A 25,173-nucleotide genomic window follows, 5' to 3' on the forward strand; every position below is an offset into this window, starting at 1 on the left:
TACATGTTAAAATACCGGGAACTTTCTGCTGAGGTTTAAAGAGTTGTGTGCAGTGGTGGCCGGTGCTGTTAGTAATGCAGGACTGTAAACAGTCATTTATCAGGTGATTATGTATCATTACTGCTAAAATAAAATATTGAAAATGTTACTGTTAAAGTCAGCTGTTAAAGCATGCAATAAATCTACTATGAATCAGTGAATTTGAGATCAATGTGGGTTTATTATCAGTAACTCAGTATCACACTGGAACGGTGCCCATTCACAGGCCTCCTTTCCTTTTGGCTTGCCAATTTCTCAATGACCTTCTGGTTAAAGTCAGTCATCTCAGTCTCCACTCTCTTTTCCATTGACAGCATGGCCAATGCATTCAATAAGAAGTGCTGTGGAAGCTCGACTGCCATCACTTGACTGCTGATGAATTTGCAAATTGGGTCGATCTTGTCATGCTCCTTGATTTTTTCTTTTCTTCATCCAAACACCTTGTGAAAGGGTATTTTTGTAAAGATATAACTGGATTTTTTTCATCTGAAAATATTTCACTTGTTTCCACATTAATCAGTACCTGTCCATTAACCTGCTGAGCAGTATTGAGGCTCGTTGAGAATGGTCCAATCACATGAGGTTAAATATATAAAAACTATAAAAATCTAAAAAAAAAAAAGCCAATCAGAGCTTAGCCTCAAGTCACATGCTTTTCAAAAGTTCACAGACCTACATACACTTGTTTTTCCAGCGGCCCACACACAAACAAATGAACGAAATATAGTTTTGTTTTTTAATAAATTATATGACTAACAGAGGAATAGTATGATTAAGTGATTTTATTTTGTTATTAAAATTTATAATTATTGTTAACTTGTTAAAGTAGCAGTCTTCTTAAGGGGGTGGCACCTCAGAGCCCCCTATTGACTGGCCACCTCTGGTCATGTGTGTACCTTGACTTTTGCTGTCAGCTCTTTAATGTGTTTGAAGAGACGCTTTATCTCCGCCTTGCACTCTCTATTCTGGATGGCTGTTGAGTGTGGATTTGGTGTTAATTTTGCCTAACACAACAAGAAAAGCAGGTGAGACATAGAGAAAACTTTTACGCTAGATTATATTTCTGCTAAGAAAATCTACAGACAGCATACCTCAGTTGCATGACTTCCACCTTTGGCCAGGACAATGTCGTGATCTTTATGTTCCTCCATCACACAGACAAGACAAATGAAGACCTTATCGGTGTTGCAGAAGGCCTCCAGAGCTCTGTGGTGCAGCTGGCAGGTTCTCGTCTCCGGATCCCCCGTCACGTCGGTGAGCTTGTGTTTCTGCAGAGCTTCAACAGTGTAGTGCTTCCTCACATGGGTCTCACAGTACGCTACACTGCAGGTCAGGCACCACTTCACTGCTCTCCTCCTCTTTCCAGTGCAGAGATCACAGGCCATGTCTCCAGGTCCAGCGTAGCTCTGAGCAGGAAGTGCAGGACTGAATCCAGCCTGCTTCAGCATGTGATCCAGTGAGATGTTTATCTTTAGTTCAGGACGAGTTTTAAACCTCTTCCTACAATAAGGACAGGAGAAGTGTTTCTCATGAGTTGGTTTCTCCCAGTAGGACAGGTTGCAGGTTTTGCAGAAAGTGTGTCCACGGGAAATGGACATGGGTTCATTCAGCAAGTCTTTACAAATCAAACACCTCCAATAATTTAAGCTGCTGTGTGATTCTCTACATATTTAACATAAATACAAACAAAAAAAAATAAAAAAGACAGTCCGAACCCTTTAAGGAGAGTGTGTTTTTAAACACATCAGAATAAAAATCATAGTAAACCTGAGCTGAAACTCCTGCTTGTACCTGTTGTATGCAGTGATGTTTTCATTGCAGAATCTCGGGGGTTCATCTATAGACTGATCACTTTTGAAAGACAGGCAGGGGGACGGGATCTGCCCCAGTTTCATCCTGAGGATAAACATTCATTTAGTTTCCGAAAATACCGATTGAATTGTGGACAAGATTCTAAATCTAGAGCAAATGTTGCAAATGGTTTTTTCTGAATTATTAACAGAACTAGAACTAGAATGTTGAACTCTCCAATGTGAGATAAACACATGATGCATATTTAATATAAATACAAATACAAAAAAGCTATCTGAACCTGCCCACATACTGAGAGGGGAATAGCAGTGATTTTCCTCATTCTTGGCTGAGAAAACAGACTGTCATAGTAATTTCTCCCTGTTTCTCAGGTAGGCTGTGGGTTCAGAAAACAGTGAAATGTTTAGAACAATTTTCTAACATTCTGTGAGTATCAAGAGTTTGTCTGAAATATTTTGAGTGAGTTTTGTTAATGAGGTTAATTGCATGTGTGCATGCAAGCAGAGCCCCCGCTCAGTAGCAGAGTACAAGTTGTAGTTACCAACCATGTGCTTTTCTTTTGTCCTCAGCAAATTTACACATGTATATTTGTTTGTCATGGGTTTCTATCATTCTTATTCGTTGTGATTGAGTTTTGTTTTGGCATAATGTATGTGTTTGCTTTAAACTAATTGTAGTAAAATCATTGGCATTATACAGACTGTCATTATCATTTCTCTCTGTTTCTCAGGGGTTTAATGCTCGTACCTGATGTCTGGAGTGATGCTTTCATTGCTGAATCCCGGGGATTCATCCATAGACTGATCACTTTTGAAAGACAGGCAGGGGGACGGGATCTGCCCCAGTTTCATCCTGAGGATAAATATCAAGTTAGTTTCAGAAAATCCAGACTGAATTGTGGACAAGATTCTAAATCTAGAGGAAATATTGCAAATGGTTTATTCTGAATTATTAACAGAACTATCGTTAGTTTTGTCTCTGATGTGAGATGCAGCTGGAAATGCTGTTTCTCTACTAATTTAATATTAATACAAATGTAAAACTGGTGAAATAACTCTATATATTCAGTTTTTTGTGTCGTTGTAGAGTTCTGGCACCAGTTTTACATTTGTATTTATATTAAATATAATATATTTGTATCGCGTGTCAGGATTCTCATGTCTTCTATTCAGACTCTTACATTGGCTGTTGAAAAATCACTGTTGACAGAGGGAGCCCGAGACGGAGATGGAGATGGAGCTGGAGAGGGAGGCGGCGTCTCTGACCTGTAACAAACTCTATTATTATTTTATACACATGATAGACTTTCACGTGCTACATTTAGACAAATAAAATACAGTCTGAAACATCAAATCTAAAACTTTAAAAACATTAAAAAGAGTTACTTACTGTGTAAAACCTCCAGCTCTTTTAGGTGTAATAAGTCGATCCACTGGCTGGCTGCTTCTTAAAAAAAAAAAAAAAATGTCTAAGAAACTTCATTGTCACTTCAACCATATATAAGAGATGCAGTACAAAGTGAAGTGAAACAACGTTCCTCCTAGACCAGAGGTGCTACACATAACAGACAAACATAGAGCTAAACACAGAGCTAAGAACTAAACTATTCTTAATGTGCAAGAAATAAACTAGACATACAACAGAAGTGCAAAGGATGACGAGACAAGACAGTGCAGACAAACAACATATTGACCAAAGTGCGTGTGTGCGTGTGTGTCCAGCTCAGTTCAGTTCTCTGTTGAGATACCTGATTGCCTGAGGGAAGAAGCCGTTCAACAGTCTGGTTGTGCGGGTCCGAATGCTCCGGTACCTCCGGATGGCAGAAGGGTGAAGAGTGTGTGAGTGCGTGTGAGGGGTGTGTGTGTGTGTGTGTTTGTGAGGGGTGTGTGGGGTCGTCAACAATGCTGTTGGCTTTGCGGATGCAGCGTGTGGAGTAAATGTCTGTGATAGAGGGAAGAGAGACTCAGATGATCTTCTCAGCTGTCCTCAATATCCGCTGAAGGGTCTTGTGTAATCCGAAACGGTGCAGTTCCCAAACCAGGCAATGATGCAGCTGCTCAGGACGCTCTCGATGGTCCCTCTGTAGAAGGTGGTCAGGATGGAAGGTGGAAGATGAGCCTTCCTCAGCCTTCGCAGGAAGTAGAGATGCTCACAGAGACGTATGATGAAGCTTGTCCATGCAATGTATCCTGGGAAAAACTAAAGTTCACAGGAATGTTGTTTTAATCCTCTCTACAATCACCCCAACTCGACTGCTAAATAAATTCAAATTCAAAAAACTTTATTTGTCCCTGAGGGGCAATTAAAGGCATATGAGCACCATGAAGGGCATAATAATAACAATAACAAAAATACAGTTTAAATACATTATATATATATATATATATATATATATATATATATATATATATATATATACATACACACATACATACACATACACACACTATATTGCCAAAAGTATTCGCTCACCCATCCAAATAATCAGAATCAGGTGTTCCAATCACTTCCATGGCCACAGGTGTATAAAATCAAGCACCTAGGCATGCAGACTGTTTTTACAAACATTTGTGAAAGAATGGGTCGCTCTCAGGAGCTCAGTGAATTCCAGCGTGGAACTGTGATAGGATGCCACCTGTGCCACAAATCCAGTCGTGAAATTTCCTCGCTCCTAAATATTCCACAGTCAACTGTCCGCTGTATTATAAGAACGTGGAAGTGTTTGGGAACGACAGCAACTCAGACACGAAGTGGTAGGCCACGTAAACTGACGGAGCGGGGTCAGCGGATGCTGAGGCGCATGGTGCGAAGAGGTCGCCAACTTTCTGCAGAGTCAATCGCTACAGACATCCAAACTTCATGTAGCCTTCAGATTAGCTCAAGAACAGTGCACAGAGAGCTTCATGGAACGGGTTTCCATGGCCGAGTAGCTGCATCCAAGCCATACATCACCAAGTGCAATGCAAAGCGTCAGATGCAGTGGTGTAAAGCACGCCGCCACTGGACTCTAGAGCAGTGGAGACGCGTTCTCTGGAGTGACGAATCGCGCTTCTCCATCTGGCAATCTGATGGACGAGTCTGGGTTTGGCGGTTGCCAGGAGAACGGTACTTGTCTGACTGCATTGTGCCAAGTGTAAAGTTTGGTGGAGGGGGGATTATGGTGTGGGGTTGTTTTTCAGGAGCTGGGCTTGGCCCCTTAGTTCCAGTGAAAGGAACTCTGAATGCTTCAGCATACCAAGACATTTTGGACAATTCCATGCTCCTAACTTTGTGGGAACAGTTTGGAGCTGGCCCCTTCCTCTTCCAACATGACTGTGCACCAGTGCACAAAGCAAGGTCCATAAAGACATGGATGACAGAGTCTGGTGTGGATGAACTTGACTGGCCTGCACAGAGTCCTGACCTCAACCTGATAGAACACCTTTGGGATGAATTAGAGCGGAGACTGAGAGCCAGGCCTTCTCGTCCAACATCAGTGTGTGACCTCACAAATGCACTTCTGGAAGAATGGTCAAAAATTCCCATAAACACACTCCTAAACCTTGTGGACAGCCTTCCCAGAAGAGTTGAAGCTGTTATAGCTGCAAAGGGTGGACCGACGTCATATTGAACCCTATGGATTAGGAATGGGATGTCACTTAAGTTCATATGTGAGTCAAGGCAGGTGAGCGAATACTTTTGGCAATATAATGTGTATGTGTGTATATATATATATATATATATATATATATATATATATATATATATATATATATATATATATATATATATATATATATATATATATATATATCCTTTTCCAGCTGGTGACTGGGTCAATACTCTTCATAAAGTACAGTGGCGCAGGGTGCAACACTTGGCACAAACTTTCTGGAATAAATGAAAAAAGCAGTACCTATCTCTTCTGCAACCAAACACAAAGTGGCCCTCTAGTAAGCCTGACCTTGAACCAGGAAGCATTGTGCTTTTAGAGGATGAACAACAAAAAGGGAATAAATGGCCAATGGGAACTGTCACTTAGGTCTTCCCAAGCAAGGACAACAAAGTCCGAAAGGCAGAAGTCAAGGTCTTTAAGAAAGCTGGTCCCAAGTTTTTCATACGGCCTATCACTAAGACAATCCTTCTCCTTGCTCCTGAGAAACTTGACTAGGTCAGTTCAAAAAGTTCTTGTGTGATAGAACAAGTTTAGTTTACACAGATTTCATATTTAGTGTTTAAACTGATAAGAGATTTAATTGTTTATTGAGTATGACTCATTAATGGCAGTAATTCTAATGGTTTACAGCCCCATCTAGTGGCAAGTTTAGCGTTACATTAAACTGCAATTTCTGGTGTTCACATGATTCAGGAAATAGTTAAGTACTTCATGCAGGCAGCAATAATGATGGTTCTCTTTAATTGCCATATATCTTTTACCTTGCAACAGTATCGCTTGTAAGTATTTATGTATTTACAATAATGTTCATTATATCTGTATTTAAATGTGAACTGTTATGGGTAAAGTGAATTTATTGGCCATTGTTATCAAGCTGTTGCCTTGGCCATGTTGTGTTGTAGTGTTGTGCAGCTGTGTTGTGTATTTGTATATGGGAATGATGTTTGTTTCCAGGCATCACTGAATGTTCTGATGTGAATGTTATGACTGTAATTTTGTTAGGCTGGACATTATTATATAATGTGTTCATTTGTAGTACACTAAAGCTTTGCTGAGGACAGTAAAAATGTTTTAATTTATTCTAGTTTATTCTAAAATTGTGTACACATTTCATATCTGTGTATATGTTGGCACCTGACACCAAGACAAATTCCTAGTACTGTAAAGTGCTCTTTGCTAACTCCTGTAGTTGGCAATAAAAACTTTTTTCTGATTTTGATTCTGATTCTATGGCATAAGAACAGCATTTGACTATATTCTTGGGACATGAAAAAACTGTTATTCTGAAAAAAAACTGTAGTATCAATGATTATATTAGATGTACGAAAAAGTAGCTCCTTATACATTTAGAATGAGGCAGGTTTCCTATTCTAATGTTCCCAGCAACTAGGTAATAAAGTACTTTAAGCCCAATGAGATAATATTAGATCATCCTCTCCTAGAGCAGTATATGAGCTTTTTTCCCCCCTAGAGTTATCTTACCTGCTTTTCACATCATGCTGAGGTTAAATCTTTCACATCACTCCAACGGCTTGAGCCTGGATTAACAACACACACAAAACATACAGCATGACCTCAACAATAAAAGCTCAATCATCAAATTGGACAAAAGAATGCTTCATTGGACTGTGAGTATTTTCTTTACAGTGCAATTTTGAGATTTTATGTTATATATTAATTTTATTTTTTAAAATACATTTATGCATGCTGGCCAAAACAAAGCTTATTCTGATTCTGCTTCAAGGACAAATAGAAATGTGGGCAGTGGAGGCTCAAGGGGTTAAGGCTCTGGGTCGTTGACCGGAAGATCAGGGGTTCAAGCCCCAGCACCGCCAAGTTGCCACTGTTGGGCCCTTGAGCAAGGCCCTTAACCCTCTGTGCTCCAGGGGCGCGTATCATGGCTGACCCTGCGCTCTGACCCCAACCTCCAAGGATGGGATATGCGAAGAAAGAATTTCACTGTGCTGTAATGTATATGTGACAAATAAAGGCTGTTTCGTTCGTTAAGAAGAAGAGGACAGGTGAACACGTCCTATAATTTTTCTTGAACAATAGCCATCTAACGGCGATTGTGTAATGTGGAAACACTGCAGTGTTTTATGTTAAAATGACCAAAAGTGATACTAAGAACACAAATGTCATTTTATTAGTCTTTAACGTAACATCATTTGCTTTGTGTTTATTCGTATCTCTGTATTAACCCAGACTCTTCATCAGAGTCCTGTATCACTGCATCCACAGGCTCAGGTCAGTCAGATACAGGGTGAGGGACTGCAGGATCAGAGACGGACACACACACTGATCAGGACATGGCCAAGTGCATGCTGGTAGTATAACGAAGGATAGATTCCCTGTGCAATGCTTTCAAGATGACCGTTAACAAAAGCTAGATTTGGAGATTTATATGAGTATATGAAAATCTGCTGCATCAGTCTGCATGACATTTTGATATTTTCAGGAGGCAGACTGCCTGTGGAAAAAGAAGAATAAACACTGCTTCCAGAATCCATGAAATATAAAAGCCTTAGTCTGAATGTTCAGGACTGTCATTACAGTAGTGTTCTTGTAAATAAAAGATAAAATACATTACAAAGACAATACAAGATAAAATACAGGTTTTTTTTGCATAATGTTTTAGTATTTGACTCTGCACTTCTGTTTCTGCCCATTGCAGTAGTTTTATTGCTTGTTAGTCACGCATCAGTGACGTCACTTTACCACTTGGGTAGAAGAGGGAAGTAGATTGAGAAGCAGTGGAGAGACTTTGATTCCACCACCTAATCTGCATATAACTCTACTTGTGATTTTTGGAATAACAAACCAGAAACCTGGAAAGAACAATCTAACCACCTGGAATAACAAACTAGCAAAATGAAAGAACAAACTAGCAACACGGAAAGAACAAACAAGCAACACGGAAAGAACAAACTAGCAACCTGGAATAACAAACTAGCAAAATGAAATAACAAACTAGCAACACGGAAAGAACAAACTAGCAACACGGAAAGAACAAACTAGCAACCTGGAATAACAAACTAGCAAAATGAAATAACAAACTAGCAACACGGAAAGAACAAACTAGCAACACGGAAAGAACAAACTAGCAAAATGAAAGAACAAACTAGCAACACGGAAAGAACAAACTAGCAACCTGGAATAACAAACTAGCAAAATGAAATAACAAACTAGCAACACGGAAAGAACAAACTAGCAACACGGAAAGAACAAACTAGCAACCTGGAATAACAAACTAGCAAAATGAAATAACAAACTAGCAACACGGAAAGAACAAACTAGCAACACGGAAAGAACAAACTAGCAACCTGGAATAACAAACTAGCAAAATGAAAGAACAAACTAGCAACACGGAAAGAACAAACTAGCAACCTGGAATAACAAACTAGCAAAATGAAATAACAAACTAGCAACACGGAAAGAACAAACTAGCAACACGGAAAGAACAAACTAGCAACACGGAAAGAACAAACTAGCAACCTGGAATAACAAACTAGCAAAATGAAATAACAAACTAGCAACACGGAAAGAACAAACTAGCAACCTGGAATAACAAACTAGCAAAATGAAATAACAAACTAGCAACACGGAAAGAACAAACTAGCAACCTGGAATAACAAACTAGCAGCCTGGAATAACAAACTAGCAACACGGAAAGAACAAACTAGCAGCCTGGAATAACAAACTAGCAGCCTGGAATAACAAACTAGCACCCTGGAATAACAAACTAGCAACCTGGAATAACAAACTAGCAACCTGGAATAACAAACTAGCAGCCTGGAATAACAAACTAGCAACCTGGAATAACAAACTAGCACCCTGGAATAACAAACTAGCAACCTGGAATAACAGACTAGCAGCCTGGAATAACAAACTAGCAACCTGGAATAACAAACTAGCACCCTGGAATAACAAACTAGCAACCTGGAATAACAAACTAGCAACCTGGAATAACAAACTAGCAACCTGGAATAACAAACTAGCAACCTGGAATAACAGACTAGCAGCCTGGAATAACAGACTAGCAGCCTGGAATAACAAACTAGCAACCTGGAATAACAAACTAGCACCCTGGAATAACAAACTAGCAAAATGAAATAACAAACTAGCAACACGGAAAGAACAAACTAGCAACACGGAAAGAACAAACTAGCAACCTGGAATAACAAACTAGCAGCCTGGAATAACAAACTAGCAACACGGAAAGAACAAACTAGCACCCTGGAATAACAAACTAGCAAAATGAAATAACAAACTAGCAACACGGAAAGAACAAACTAGCAACACGGAACGAACAAACTAGCAACCTGGAGTAACAAACTAGCAACCTGGAATAACAAACTAGCAACACGGAAAGAACAAACTAGCAACCTGGAATAACAAACTAGCAAAATGAAATAACAAACTAGCAACACGGAAAGAACAAACTAGCAACACGGAAAGAACAAACTAGCAACCTGGAATAACAAACTAGCAACCTGGAATAACAAACTAGCAACCTGGAATAACAAACTAGCAACCTGGAATAACAAACTAGCACCCTAGAATAACAAACTAGCAACCTGGAATAACAAACTAGCAATATGGAATAACAAACTAGCAACCTGAAATGACAAACTAGCAACCTGGAATAACAAACTAGCAACCTGAAACAACAAACTAGCAACCTGGAATAACAAACTAGCAACCTAGAATAACAAACTAGCAACCTGGAATAACAGACTAGCAACCTGGAATAACAAACTAGCAACCTGGAATAACAAACTAGCAACCTAGAATAACAAACTAGCAACCAGGAATAACAAACTAGCAACCTGGAATAACAAACTAGCAACCTGGAATAACAGACTAGCAACCTGGAATAACAGACTAGCAACCTGGAATAACAAACTAGCAACCTGAAATTACAAACTAGCAGCCTGGAATAACAGACTAGCAACCTGAAATAACAAACTAGCAGCCTGGAATAACAGACTAGCAACCTGGAATAACAGACTAGCAACCTGGAATAACAGACTAGCAACCTGAAATAACAGACTAGCAACCTGGAATAACAAACTAGCAACCTGGAATATCAGACTAGCAACCTGGAATATCAGACTAGCAACTTGGAATAACAAACTAGCAAAATGGAATAAAAACTAGCAACCTGGCATACCAAAGTAGCAACCTGGATAGAACGCACTAGCGACCTGCAATAACAAATTATCAACCTTGAAAGAACAAACTAGCAACCTGGAATAAGAAACTAGCAGCCTGGAATAACAAACTAGCAGCATGGAATAACAAACTAGCAACCTGGAATAACAGACTAGCAACCTGGAAAAAAACAAACTTGCAACATGGAATAACAAAAATAGCAACCTGAAATAACAGATTAGTGACCTGGAATAACTAACAAGCAACCTGAAATAACACATTGGCAATCTAGAATAACAAACTAGCAACCTGGATTGACAAACTAGCAACCTGGAATAACAAGCTAGCAAGCTGGAATAACAGACTAGCAACCTGGAATAACAGGCTAGCAACCTGGAATAACAAACTAGCAACTTAGAATAACAAACTAGCACTCTGGAATAAAAAACTAGCAGCATGGAATAACAAACTAGCAACTTTGATTAACAGACTAGAAACTTGGAATAACAGACTGGGAACCTGGAATAACAAGCTAGCAACCTGGGAAGAAAAAACTAGCAACCTGGACTAACAAGCTAGCAACCTCGAAAGAACAAACTAGCAACCTGGAAAAAAAACAAACTCACAACCTGAAATAACAAAATAGCAACCTGGAATAACAGACTAGCAACCTGGAATAACAAACTAGCAACCTGGTATAACAAACTAGCAACCTGGTATAACAAACTAGCAACCTGGCATAACAAACAAGCCACCTAGGAAGAAAAAACTAGCAACATGGAATAACAGACTAGCAACCTGGAATAACAAAATAGCAACCTGGTATAACAAACTAGCAACCTGGAATAACAAATTAGCAATTTGGAATAACAGACTAGCAACCTGGAATAACAAACTAGCAACCTGGTATAACAAACTAGCAACCTGGTATAACAAACTAGCAACCTAGGAAGAAAAAACTAGCAACATGGAATAACAGACTAGCAACTTGGAATAACAGACTAGCAACCTGGTATAACAAACTAGCAACCTGGTATAACAAACTAGCAACCTGGTATAACAAACTAGCAACCTGGTATAACAGACTAGCAAACTGGTATAACAGACTAGCAACCTAGGAAGAAAAAACTAGCAACATGGAATAACAGATTAGCAACTTGGAATAACAGACTAGCAATTTGGAATAACAGACTAGCAACCTGAAATAACAAACTAGCAACCTGGTATAACAAACTAGCAACCTGGTATAACAAACTAGCAACCTGGTATAACAAACTAGCAACCTGGTATAACAGACTAGCAACCTGGAATAACAGACTAGCAACTTGGAATAACAGACTAGCAACTTGGAATAACAGACTAGCAACCTGAAATAACAGACTAGCAACCTGGTATAACAAACTAGCAACCTGGTATAACAAACTAGCAACCTGGTATAACAGATTAGCAATTTGGAATAACAGACTAGCAACCTGAAATAACAAACTAGCAACCTGGTATAACAAACTAGCAACCTGGTATAACAAACTAGCAACCTGGAATAACAGACTAGCAACTTGGAATAACAGACTAGCAACTTGGAATAACAGACTAGCAACTTGGAATAACAGACTAGTAACCTGGAATATCTAACTAGCTCCTGGAATAACAAATTAGCAACCTGGAATAACAAACTAGCAAACTGGAATAACAGATTAGCAACCTGGAATAACAGGCTAGCAAACTGGAACAACAAACTAGCACCCTGGAATAACAAACTAGCAACCTGGAATAACAGATTAGCAACCTGGAAAAACAGGCTAGCAACCTGGAATAACTAACTAGTACCCTGGAATAACAAACTGGCAACCTGGAATAACAAACTGGCAACCTGGAATAACAAACTGGCAACCTGGAATAACAAACTGGCAACCTGGAATAACAAACTGGCAACCTGGAATAACAAACTGGCAACCTGGAATAACAGACTAGCACAATGGAAAAGACACTTGAGATCTGACTGTCAGGCTAACAATCTTTGATCAATTTATTTTTGTAACTTTCCCGGTTACAGGTTCTGTGTTTCAGGCAATATTTAATCACTAAAATACAATCCAGTACACTACACACCAGTACACTACACTCCAGTACACTTTACACCAGTACACTACACACCAGTACACTACACACCAGTACACTTTACACACCAGTACACTACACTCCAGTACACTTTACACCAGTACACTACACTCCAGTACACTACACACCAGTACACTACACACCAGTATACTTTACACCAGTACACTACACACCAGTACACTACACTCCAGTACACTTTACACCAGTACACTACACACCAGTACACTACACTCCAGTACACTACACTCCAGTACACTACACTCCAGTACACTACACTCCAGTACACTACACTCCAGTACACTTTACACACCAGTACACTACACACCAGTACACTACACTCCAGTACACTTTACACACCAGTACACTTTACACACCAGTACACTACACTCCAGTACACTTTACACCAGTACACTTTACACCAGTACACAACACTCCAGTACACTTTACACCAGTACACTACACACCAGTACACTTTACACCAGTACACTACACACCAGTACACTTTACACCAGTACACTACACTCCAGTACACTTTACACCAGTACACTACACTCCAGTACACTACACACCAGTACACTGTACACCAGTACACTACACTCCAGTACACTACACACCAGTACACTTTACACCAGTACACAACACTCCAGTACACTTTACACCAGTACACTTTACACCAGTACACAACACTCCAGTACACTTTACACCAGTACACTTTACACCAGTACACTTTACACCAATACACTACACTCCAGTACACTTTACACCAGTACACAACACTCCAGTACACTTTACACACGTACACAACACTCCAGTACACTTTACACACCAGTACACTACAGACCAGTACACTACACTCCAGTACACAACACTCCAGTACACTTTACACCAGTAAACTACACACCAGTACACTTTACACCAGTACACTACACACCAGTACACTACACACCAGTACACTACACTCCAGTACACTACACTCCAGTACACTACACTCCAGTACACTTTACACCAGTACACTACACACCAGTACACTTTACACCAGTACACTACACACCAGTACACTACACACCAGTACACTACACACCAGTACACTACACACCAGTACACTACACACCAGTACACTTTACACCAGTACACTACACACCAGTACACTACACTCCAGTACACTTTACACCAGTACACAACACTCCAGTACACTACACACCAGTACACTGTACACCAGTACACTGTACACCAGTACACTACACTCCAGTACACTACACTCCAGTACACTTTACACACCAGTACACTACACTCCAGTACACTTTAGACCAGTACACAACACTCCAGTACACTTTACACCAGTACACAACAAACCAGTACACTACACTCCAGTACACTTTACACACCAGTACACTACACACCAGTACACTACACTCCAGTACACTTTACACCAGTACACAACACTCCAGTACACTTTACACACCAGTACACTACACTCCAGTACACTTTACACCAGTACACTACACACCAGTACACTTTACACCAGTACACTACACACCAGTACACTTTACACCAGTACACTACACACCAGTACACTTTACACCAGTACACAACACTCCAGTACACTTTACACCAGTACACTTTACACCAGTACACTACACTCCAGTACACTTTACACCAGTACACTACACACCAGTACACTTTACACCAGTACACTACACACCAGTACACTTTACACCAGTACACTACACACCAGTACACTTTACACCAGTACACTACACACCAGTACACTTTACACCAGTACACTACACTCCAGTACACTTTACACCAGTACACTTTACACCAGTACACTACACTCCAGTACACTTTACACCAGTACACTACACACCAGTACACTTTACACCAGTACACTACACTCCAGTACACTTTACACCAGTACACTTTACACCAGTACACTACACTCCAGTACACTTTACACCAGTACACTACACACCAGTACACTACACACCAGTACACTACACTCCAGTACACTACACTCCAGTACACTTTACACCAGTACACTACACACCAGTACACTTTACACCAGCACACTACACTCCAGTACACTACACACCAGTACACTACACTCCAGTACACTTTACACCAGTACACAACACTCCAGTACACTTTACACCAGTACACAACACTCCAGTACACTTTACACACCAGTACACTACACACCAGTACACTACACTCCAGTACACTTTACACCAGTACACAACACTCCAGTACACTTTACACCAGTACACAACACTCCAGTACACTTTACACCAGTACACTACACACCAGTACACTTTACACCAGTACACTTTACACCAGTACACTACACACCAGTACACTACACACCAGTACACTTTACACCAGTACACTACACACCAGTACACTACACACCAGTACACTACACACCAGTACACTTTACACCAGTACACAAGACACCAGTACACTACACTCCAGTAGACTTTACACCAGTACACAACACTCCAGTACACTTTACACACCAGTACACTTTACACCAGCACACTACACTCCAGTACACTACACTCCAGTACACTTTACACCAGTACACTACACTCCAGTACACTTTACACACCAGTACACTACACACCAGTACACTACACTCCAGTACACTTTACACCAGTACACTTTACACCAGTACACTACACACCAGTACACTACACACCAGTACACTTTACACCAGTACACTACACACCAGTACACTACACACCAGTACACTACACACCAGTACACTACACACCAGTACACAACACTCCAGTACACTTTACATCAGTACACTACACACCAGTACACTTTACACCAGTACACTACACACCAGTACACTTTACACCAGTACACTACACACCAGTACACTTTACACCAGTACACTACACACCAGTACACTTTACACCAGTACACTACACACCAGTACACTTTACACCAGTACACTACACACCAGTACACTACACTCCAGTACACTACACTCCAGTACACTTTACACCAGTACACTACACTCCAGTACACTTTACACCAGTACACTACACACCAGTACACTTTACACCAGTACACTACACTCCAGTACACTTTACACCAGTACACTACACACCAGTACACTACACACCAGTACACTACACTCCAGTACACTACACTCCAGTACACTACACTCCAGTACACTTTACACCAGTACACTTTACACCAGTACACTACACTCCAGTACACTTTACACCAGTACACTACACACCAGTACACTTTACACCAGTACACTACACTCCAGTACACTTTACACCAGTACACTACACTCCAGTACACTTTACACCAGTACACTACACTCCAGTACACTACACACCAGTACACTGTACACCAGTACACTACACTCCAGTACACTACACACCAGTACACTACACTCCAGTACACTTTACACCAGTACACAACACTCCAGTACACTTTACACCAGTACACTACACTCCAGTACACTACACACCAGTACACTACACACCAGTACACTACACACCAGTACACTACACACCAGTACACTTTACACCAGTACACAACACACCAGTACACTACACTCCAGTAGACTTTACACCAGTACACAACACTCCAGTACACTTTACACACCAGTACACTTTACACCAGCACACTACACTCCAGTACACTACACTCCAGTACACTACACTCCAGTACACTTTACACACCAGTACACTACACTCCAGTACACTTTACACCAGTACACAACACTCCAGTACACTTTACACCAGTACACAACACACCAGTACACTACACTCCAGTACACTTTACACCAGTACACTACACACCAGTACACTACACTCCAGTACACTTTACACCAGTACACTACACTCCAGTACACTTTACACCAGTACACTTTACACCAGTACACTACACTCCAGTACACTTTACACCAGTACACTACACACCAGTACACTACACACCAGTACACTACACTCCAGTACACTTTACACCAGTACACTACACACCAGTACACTTTACACCAGCACACTACACTCCAGTACACTACACTCCAGTACACTACACTCCAGTACACTTTACACACCAGTACACTTTACACAAGTACACAACACTCCAGTACACTTTATACCAGTACACAACACTCCAGTACACTTTACACACCAGTACACTACACACCAGTACACTACACTCCAGTACACTTTACACCAGTACACAACACTCCAGTACACTTTACACCAGTACACAACACTCCAGTACACTTTACACCAGTACACTACACACCAGTACACTTTACACCAGTACACTACACACCAGTACACTACACTCCAGTACACTTTACACCAGTACACTTTACACCAGTACACTACACTCCAGTACACTACACTCCAGTACACTTTACACCAGTACACTACACTCCAGTACACTACACTCCAGTACACTACACACCAGTACACTACACTCCAGTACACTACACTCCAGTACACTACACACCAGTACACTACACACCAGTACACTACACACCAGTACACTACACACCAGTACACAACACACCAGTACACAACACACCAGTAGACTTTACACCAGTACACAACACTCCAGTACACTTTACACACCAGTACACTTTACACCAGCACACTACACTCCAGTACACTACACTCCAGTACACTACACTCCAGTACACTTTACACACCAGTACACTACACTCCAGTACACTTTACACCAGTACACAACACTCCAGTACACTTTACACCAGTACACAACACACCAGTACACTACACTCCAGTACACTTTACACACCAGTACACTACACACCAGTACACTACACTCCAGTACACTTTACACCAGTACACAACACTCCAGTACACTTTACACCAGTACACTACACACCAGTACACTACACACCAGTACACTTTACACCAGTACACTACACACCAGTACACTTTACACCAGTACACTACACACCAGTACACTTTACACCAGTACACAACACTCCAGTACACTTTACATCAGTACACTACACACCAGTACACTACACACCAGTACACTTTACACCAGTACACTACACACCAGTACACTACACACCAGTACACTTTACACCAGTACACTACACACCAGTACACTACACACCAGTACACTTTACACCAGTACACTACACACCAGTACACTACACACCAGTACACTACACACCAGTACACTACACACCAGTACACTACACACCAGTACACTTTACACCAGTACACTACACACCAGTACACTACACACCAGTACACTTTACACCAGTACACTTTACACCAGTACACTACACACCAGTACACTACACACCAGTACACTACACTCCAGTACACTACACTCCAGTACACTTTACACCAGTACACAACACTCCAGTACACTTTACACCAGTACACTTTACACCAGTACACTACACTCCAGTACACTTTACACCAGTACACTACACACCAGTACACTACACACCAGTACACTACACTCCAGTACACTACACTCCAGTACACTTTACACCAGTACACTACACACCAGTACACTTTACACCAGCACACTACACTCCAGTACACTACACTCCAGTACACTACACTCCAGTACACTTTACACACCAGTACACTACACTCCAGTACACTTTACACAAGTACACAACACTCCAGTACACTTTACACCAGTACACAACACTCCAGTACACTTTACACACCAGTACACTACACACCAGTACACTACACTCCAGTACACTTTACACCAGTACACAACACTCCAGTACACTTTACACCAGTACACAACACTCCAGTACACTTTACACCAGTACACTACACACCAGTACACTTTACACCAGTACACTACACACCAGTACACTACACTCCAGTACACTTTACACCAGTACACTTTACACCAGTACACTACACTCCAGTACACTACACTCCAGTACACTTTACACCAGTACACTACACTCCAGTACACTACACTCCAGTACACTACACTCCAGTACACTACACACCAGTACACTACACACCAGTACACTACACTCCAGTACACTTTACACCAGTACACTACACACCAGTACACTACACTCCAGTACACTACACTCCAGTACACTACACTCCAGTACACTACACACCAGTACACTACACACCAGTACACTTTACACCAGTACACAACACTCCAGTACACTTTACACACCAGTACACTACACACCAGTACACTACACTCCAGTACACTACACTCCAGTACACTACACACCAGTACACTACACTCCAGTACACTTTACACCAGTACACAACACTCCAGTACACTTTACACACCAGTACACTACACACCAGTACACTACACTCCAGTACACTTTACACCAGTACACAACACTCCAGTACACTTTACACCAGTACACAACACTCCAGTACACTTTACACCAGTACACTACACACCAGTACACTTTACACCAGTACACTACACACCAGTACACTACACTCCAGTACACTTTACACCAGTACACTTTACACCAGTACACTACACTCCAGTACACTACACTCCAGTACACTACACACCAGTACACTACACACCAGTACACTACACTCCAGTACACTACACTCCAGTACACTACACTCCAGTACACTACACTCCAGTACACTACACTCCAGTACACTTTACACCAGTACACTTTACACCAGTACACTACACTCCAGTACACTTTACACCAGTACACTACACACCAGTACACTTTACACCAGTACACTACACACAAGTACACTACACTGCAGTACACTTTACACCAGTACACTTTACACCAGTACACTACACTCCAGTACACTACACTCCAGTACACTTTACACCAGTACACTACACTCCAGTACACTACACTCCAGTACACTACACACCAGTACACTACACACCAGTACACTACACTCCAGTACACTACACTCCAGTACACTTTACACCAGTACACTACACACCAGTACACTACACACCAGTACACTACACACCAGTACACTACACACCAGTACACTACACACCAGTACACTACACTCCAGTAGACTTTACACCAGTACACAACACTCCAGTACACTTTACACACCAGTACACTTTACACCAGCACACTACACTCCAGTACACTACACTCCAGTACACTACACTCCAGTACACTTTACACACCAGTACACTACACTCCAGTACACTTTACACCAGTACACAACACTCCAGTACACTTTACACCAGTACACAACACACCAGTACACTACACTCCAGTACACTTTACACACCAGTACACTACACACCAGTACACTACACTCCAGTACACTTTACACCAGTACACAACACTCCAGTACACTTTACACCAGTACACTACACACCAGTACACTTTACACCAGTACACTACACACCAGTACACTTTACACCAGTACACTACACACCAGTACACTTTACACCAGTACACTACACACCAGTACACTTTACACCAGTACACAACACTCCAGTACACTTTACACCAGTACACTACACACCAGTACACTACACACCAGTACACTTTACACCAGTACACTACACACCAGTACACTACACACCAGTACACTTTACACCAGTACACTTTACACCAGTACACTACACACCAGTACACTACACTCCAGTACACTACACTCCAGTACACTTTACACCAGTACACTACACTCCAGTACACTTTACACCAGTACACTACACACCAGTACACTACACACCAGTACACTACACACCAGTACACTACACACCAGTACACTTTACACCAGCACACTACACTCCAGTACACTACACTCCAGTACACTACACTCCAGTACACTACACACCAGTACACTACACTCCAGTACACTTTACACAAGTACACAACACTCCAGTACACTTTACACACCAGTACACTACACACCAGTACACTACACTCCAGTACACTTTACACCAGTACACAACACTCCAGTACACTTTACACCAGTACACAACACTCCAGTACACTTTACACCAGTACACTACACACCAGTACACTTTACACCAGTACACTACACTCCAGTACACTTTACACCAGTACACAACACTCCAGTACACTACACTCCAGTACACTACACACCAGTACACTACACACCAGTACACTACACTCCAGTACACTACACTCCAGTACACTACACTCCAGTACACTACACTCCAGTACACTTTACACCAGTACACTTTACACCAGTACACTACACTCCAGTACACTACACACCAGTACACTACACACCAGTACACTACACTCCAGTACACTACACTCCAGTACACTACACTCCAGTACACTACACACCAGTACACTACACACCAGTACACTTTACACCAGTACACAACACTCCAGTACACTTTACACACCAGTACACTACACACCAGTACACTACACTCCAGTACACTACACTCCAGTACACTACACACCAGTACACTACACTCCAGTACACAACACTCCAGTACACTTTACACACCAGTACACTACACACCAGTACACTACACTCCAGTACACTTTACACCAGTACACAACACTCCAGTACACTTTACACCAGTACACAACACTCCAGTACACTTTACACCAGTACACTACACACCAGTACACTTTACACCAGTACACTACACACCAGTACACTACACTCCAGTACACTTTACACCAGTACACTTTACACCAGTACACTACACTCCAGTACACTACACTCCAGTACACTACACACCAGTACACTACACACCAGTACACTACACTCCAGTACACTACACTCCAGTACACTACACTCCAGTACACTACACTCCAGTACACTACACTCCAGTACACTTTACACCAGTACACTTTACACCAGTACACTACACTCCAGTACACTACACACCAGTACACTACACACCAGTACACTACACACCAGTACACTACACTCCAGTACACTACACTCCAGTACACTACACACCAGTACACTACACACCAGTACACTTTACACCAGTACACAACACTCCAGTACACTTTACACACCAGTACACTACACACCAGTACACTACACACCAGTACACTTTACACCAGTACACTACACACCAGTACACTTTACACCAGTACACTTTACACCAGTACACTACACACCAGTACACTTTACACCAGTACACTTTACACCAGTACACTTTACACCAGTACACTTTACACCAGTACACTACACACCAGTACACTTTACACCAGTACACTACACACCAGTACACTTTACACCAGTACACTTTACACCAGTACACAACACTCCAGTACACTTTACACCAGTACACTACACACCAGTACACTTTACACCAGTACACTACACTCCAGTACACTACACTCCAGTACACTACACACCAGTACACTACACACCAGTACACTACACTCCAGTACACTACACTCCAGTACACTACACTCCAGTACACTTTACACCAGTACACTTTACACCAGTACACTACACTCCAGTACACTACACACCAGTACACTACACACCAGTACACTACACACCAGTACACTACACTCCAGTACACTACACTCCAGTACACTACACACCAGTACACTTTACACCAGTACACAACACTCCAGTACACTTTACACACCAGTACACTACACACCAGTACACTACACACCAGTACACTTTACACCAGTACACTACACACCAGTACACTTTACACCAGTACACTTTACACCAGTACACTACACACCAGTACACTTTACACCAGTACACTTTACACCAGTACACTACACACCAGTACACTACACACCAGTACACTACACACCAGTACACTTTACACCAGTACACTACACACCAGTACACTTTACACCAGTACACTTTACACCAGTACACAACACTCCAGTACACTTTACACCAGTACACTACACACCAGTACACTTTACACCAGTACACTACACTCCAGTACACTACACTCCAGTACACTTTACACCAGTACACTACACTCCAGTACACTACACTCCAGTACACTTTACACTCCAGTACACTACACTCCAGTACACTACACTCCAGTACACTACACTCCAGTACACTACACTCCAGTACACTTTACACTCCAGTACACTACACTCCAGTACACTACACTCCAGTACACTACACTCCAGTACACTACACTCCAGTACACTACACTCCAGTACACTTTACACCAGTACACTACACTCCAGTACACTTTACACCAGTACACTACACTCCAGTACACTTTACACCAGTACACTTTACACCAGTACACTACACTCCAGTACACTACACACCAGTACACTTTACACCAGTACACTACACACCAGTACACTTTACACCAGTACACTACACTCCAGTACACTACACTCCAGTACACTACACTCCAGTACACTACACTCCAGTACACTACACACCAGTACACTACACACCAGTACACTACACTCCAGTACACTTTACACCAGTACACTACACTCCAGTACACTACACACCAGTACACTACACTCCAGTACACTACACTCCAGTACACTACACTCCAGTACACTACACTCCAGTACACTACACTCCAGTACACTACACTCCAGTACACTACACACCAGTACACTACACACCAGTACACTTTACACCAGTACACTACACTCCAGTACACTTTACACCAGTACACTTTACACCAGTACACTACACTCCAGTACACTTTACACCAGTACACTTTACACCAGTACACTACACTCCAGTACACTTTACACCAGTACACTTTACACCAGTACACTACACTCCAGTACACTACACTCCAGTACACTACACTCCAGTACACTTTACACCAGTACACTACACTCCAGTACACTACACACCAGTACACTACACTCCAGTACACTACACACCAGTACACTACACTCCAGTACACTACACTCCAGTACACTACACTCCAGTACACTACACTCCAGTACACTTTACACCAGTACACTTTACACCAGTACACTACACTCCAGTACACTACACTCCAGTACACTTTACACCAGTACACTACACTCCAGTACACTTTACACCAGTACACTACACTCCAGTACACTACACACCAGTACACTTTACACCAGTACACTACACTCCAGTACACTTTACACCAGTACACTACACTCCAGTACACTTTACACACCAGTACACTACACTCCAGTACACTACACTCCAGTACACTACACTCCAGTACACTACACTCCAGTACACTTTACACCAGTACACTACACTCCAGTACACTTTACACCAGTACACTTTACACCAGTACACTACACTCCAGTACACTTTACACCAGTACACTACACTCCAGTACACTACACTCCAGTACACTTTACACCAGTACACTACACTCCAGTACACTACACTCCAGTACACTACACTCCAGTACACTTTACACCAGTACACTACACTCCAGTACACTACACACCAGTACACTACACTCCAGTACACTACACACCAGTACACTACACTCCAGTACACTACACTCCAGTACACTACACTCCAGTACACTACACACCAGTACACTACACACCAGTACACTTTACACCAGTACACTACACACCAGTACACTACACTCCAGTACACTTTACACCAGTACACTACACTCCAGTACACTTTACACCAGTACACTACACTCCAGTACACTACACACCAGTACACTTTACACCAGTACACTACACTCCAGTACACTTTACACCAGTACACTACACTCCAGTACACTTTACACACCAGTACACTACACTCCAGTACACTACACTCCAGTACACTACACTCCAGTACACTACACTCCAGTACACTACACACCAGTACACTTTACACCAGTACACTTTACACCAGTACACTACACTCCAGTACACTTTACACCAGTACACTACACTCCAGTACACTTTACACACCAGTACACTACACTCCAGTACACTACACTCCAGTACACTACACTCCAGTACACTACACTCCAGTACACTTTACACCAGTACACTACACTCCAGTACACTTTACACCAGTACACTACACTCCAGTACACTACACTCCAGTACACTTTACACCAGTACACTACACTCCAGTACACTTTACACCAGTACACTACACTCCAGTACACTTTACACCAGTACACTACACACCAGTACACTTTACACCAGTACACTACACTCCAGTACACTTTACACCAGTACATTACACACAGGTTTATTTAGACTTGTGCCCCTGTAGTTAACGTTAACCTGCTAGCCATAATGCTAACACACTCGCTTACCTCCGCTCCTCGTTGGCAGTCATGTTTGATTGATCACTTTGTCAGTCTACTCGATTCAGTCGAAATATTAACCCTAATAATCTGTTTAGATCATCTATACCTGCAGCACGTTTTATAAAAGCAAACTGAAACACTCAATGTGTTCAACTGCTTCATGAGCTTGTAGGCTTTACTCCGGCCGCAGCACC

At 41.7% G+C, this 25,173-nt stretch overlaps 1 protein-coding gene across 3 annotated transcripts in view; it reads right to left on the reverse strand.

The window, feature by feature from the left end:
• The window catches only part of LOC131349202 (stonustoxin subunit alpha-like), a 38,271-nt gene extending 13,098 nt beyond the window's left edge, over window positions 1–25,173 (reverse strand). Inside the window, exons 1-10 of one of the 3 annotated variants that reach the window (XM_058384688.1) lie at window positions 24,986–25,173; window positions 6,989–7,044; window positions 3,599–4,050; window positions 3,241–3,297; window positions 3,032–3,116; window positions 2,599–2,703; window positions 2,144–2,227; window positions 1,831–1,935; window positions 1,131–1,539; window positions 936–1,043 (exon numbers count right to left, since the gene is read on the reverse strand). In XM_058384688.1, the coding sequence (XP_058240671.1) occupies window positions 936–1,043; window positions 1,131–1,539; window positions 1,831–1,934 (621 nt within the window). In that variant the 5' untranslated portion in view covers window position 1,935; window positions 2,144–2,227; window positions 2,599–2,703; ... (3 more) ...; window positions 6,989–7,044; window positions 24,986–25,173. The remainder of the gene's footprint in view (window positions 1–935; window positions 1,044–1,130; window positions 1,540–1,830; window positions 1,936–2,143; window positions 2,228–2,598; window positions 2,704–3,031; window positions 3,117–3,240; window positions 3,298–3,598; window positions 4,051–6,988; window positions 7,045–24,985) is intronic. The other 2 variants (XM_058384686.1, XM_058384685.1) reach the window with 2 other exon arrangements.

The sequence above is a fragment of the Hemibagrus wyckioides genome, linkage group LG29 (assembly GCF_019097595.1).
Source record: "Hemibagrus wyckioides isolate EC202008001 linkage group LG29, SWU_Hwy_1.0, whole genome shotgun sequence".
Lineage (NCBI taxonomy): Eukaryota > Metazoa > Chordata > Actinopteri > Siluriformes > Bagridae > Hemibagrus > Hemibagrus wyckioides.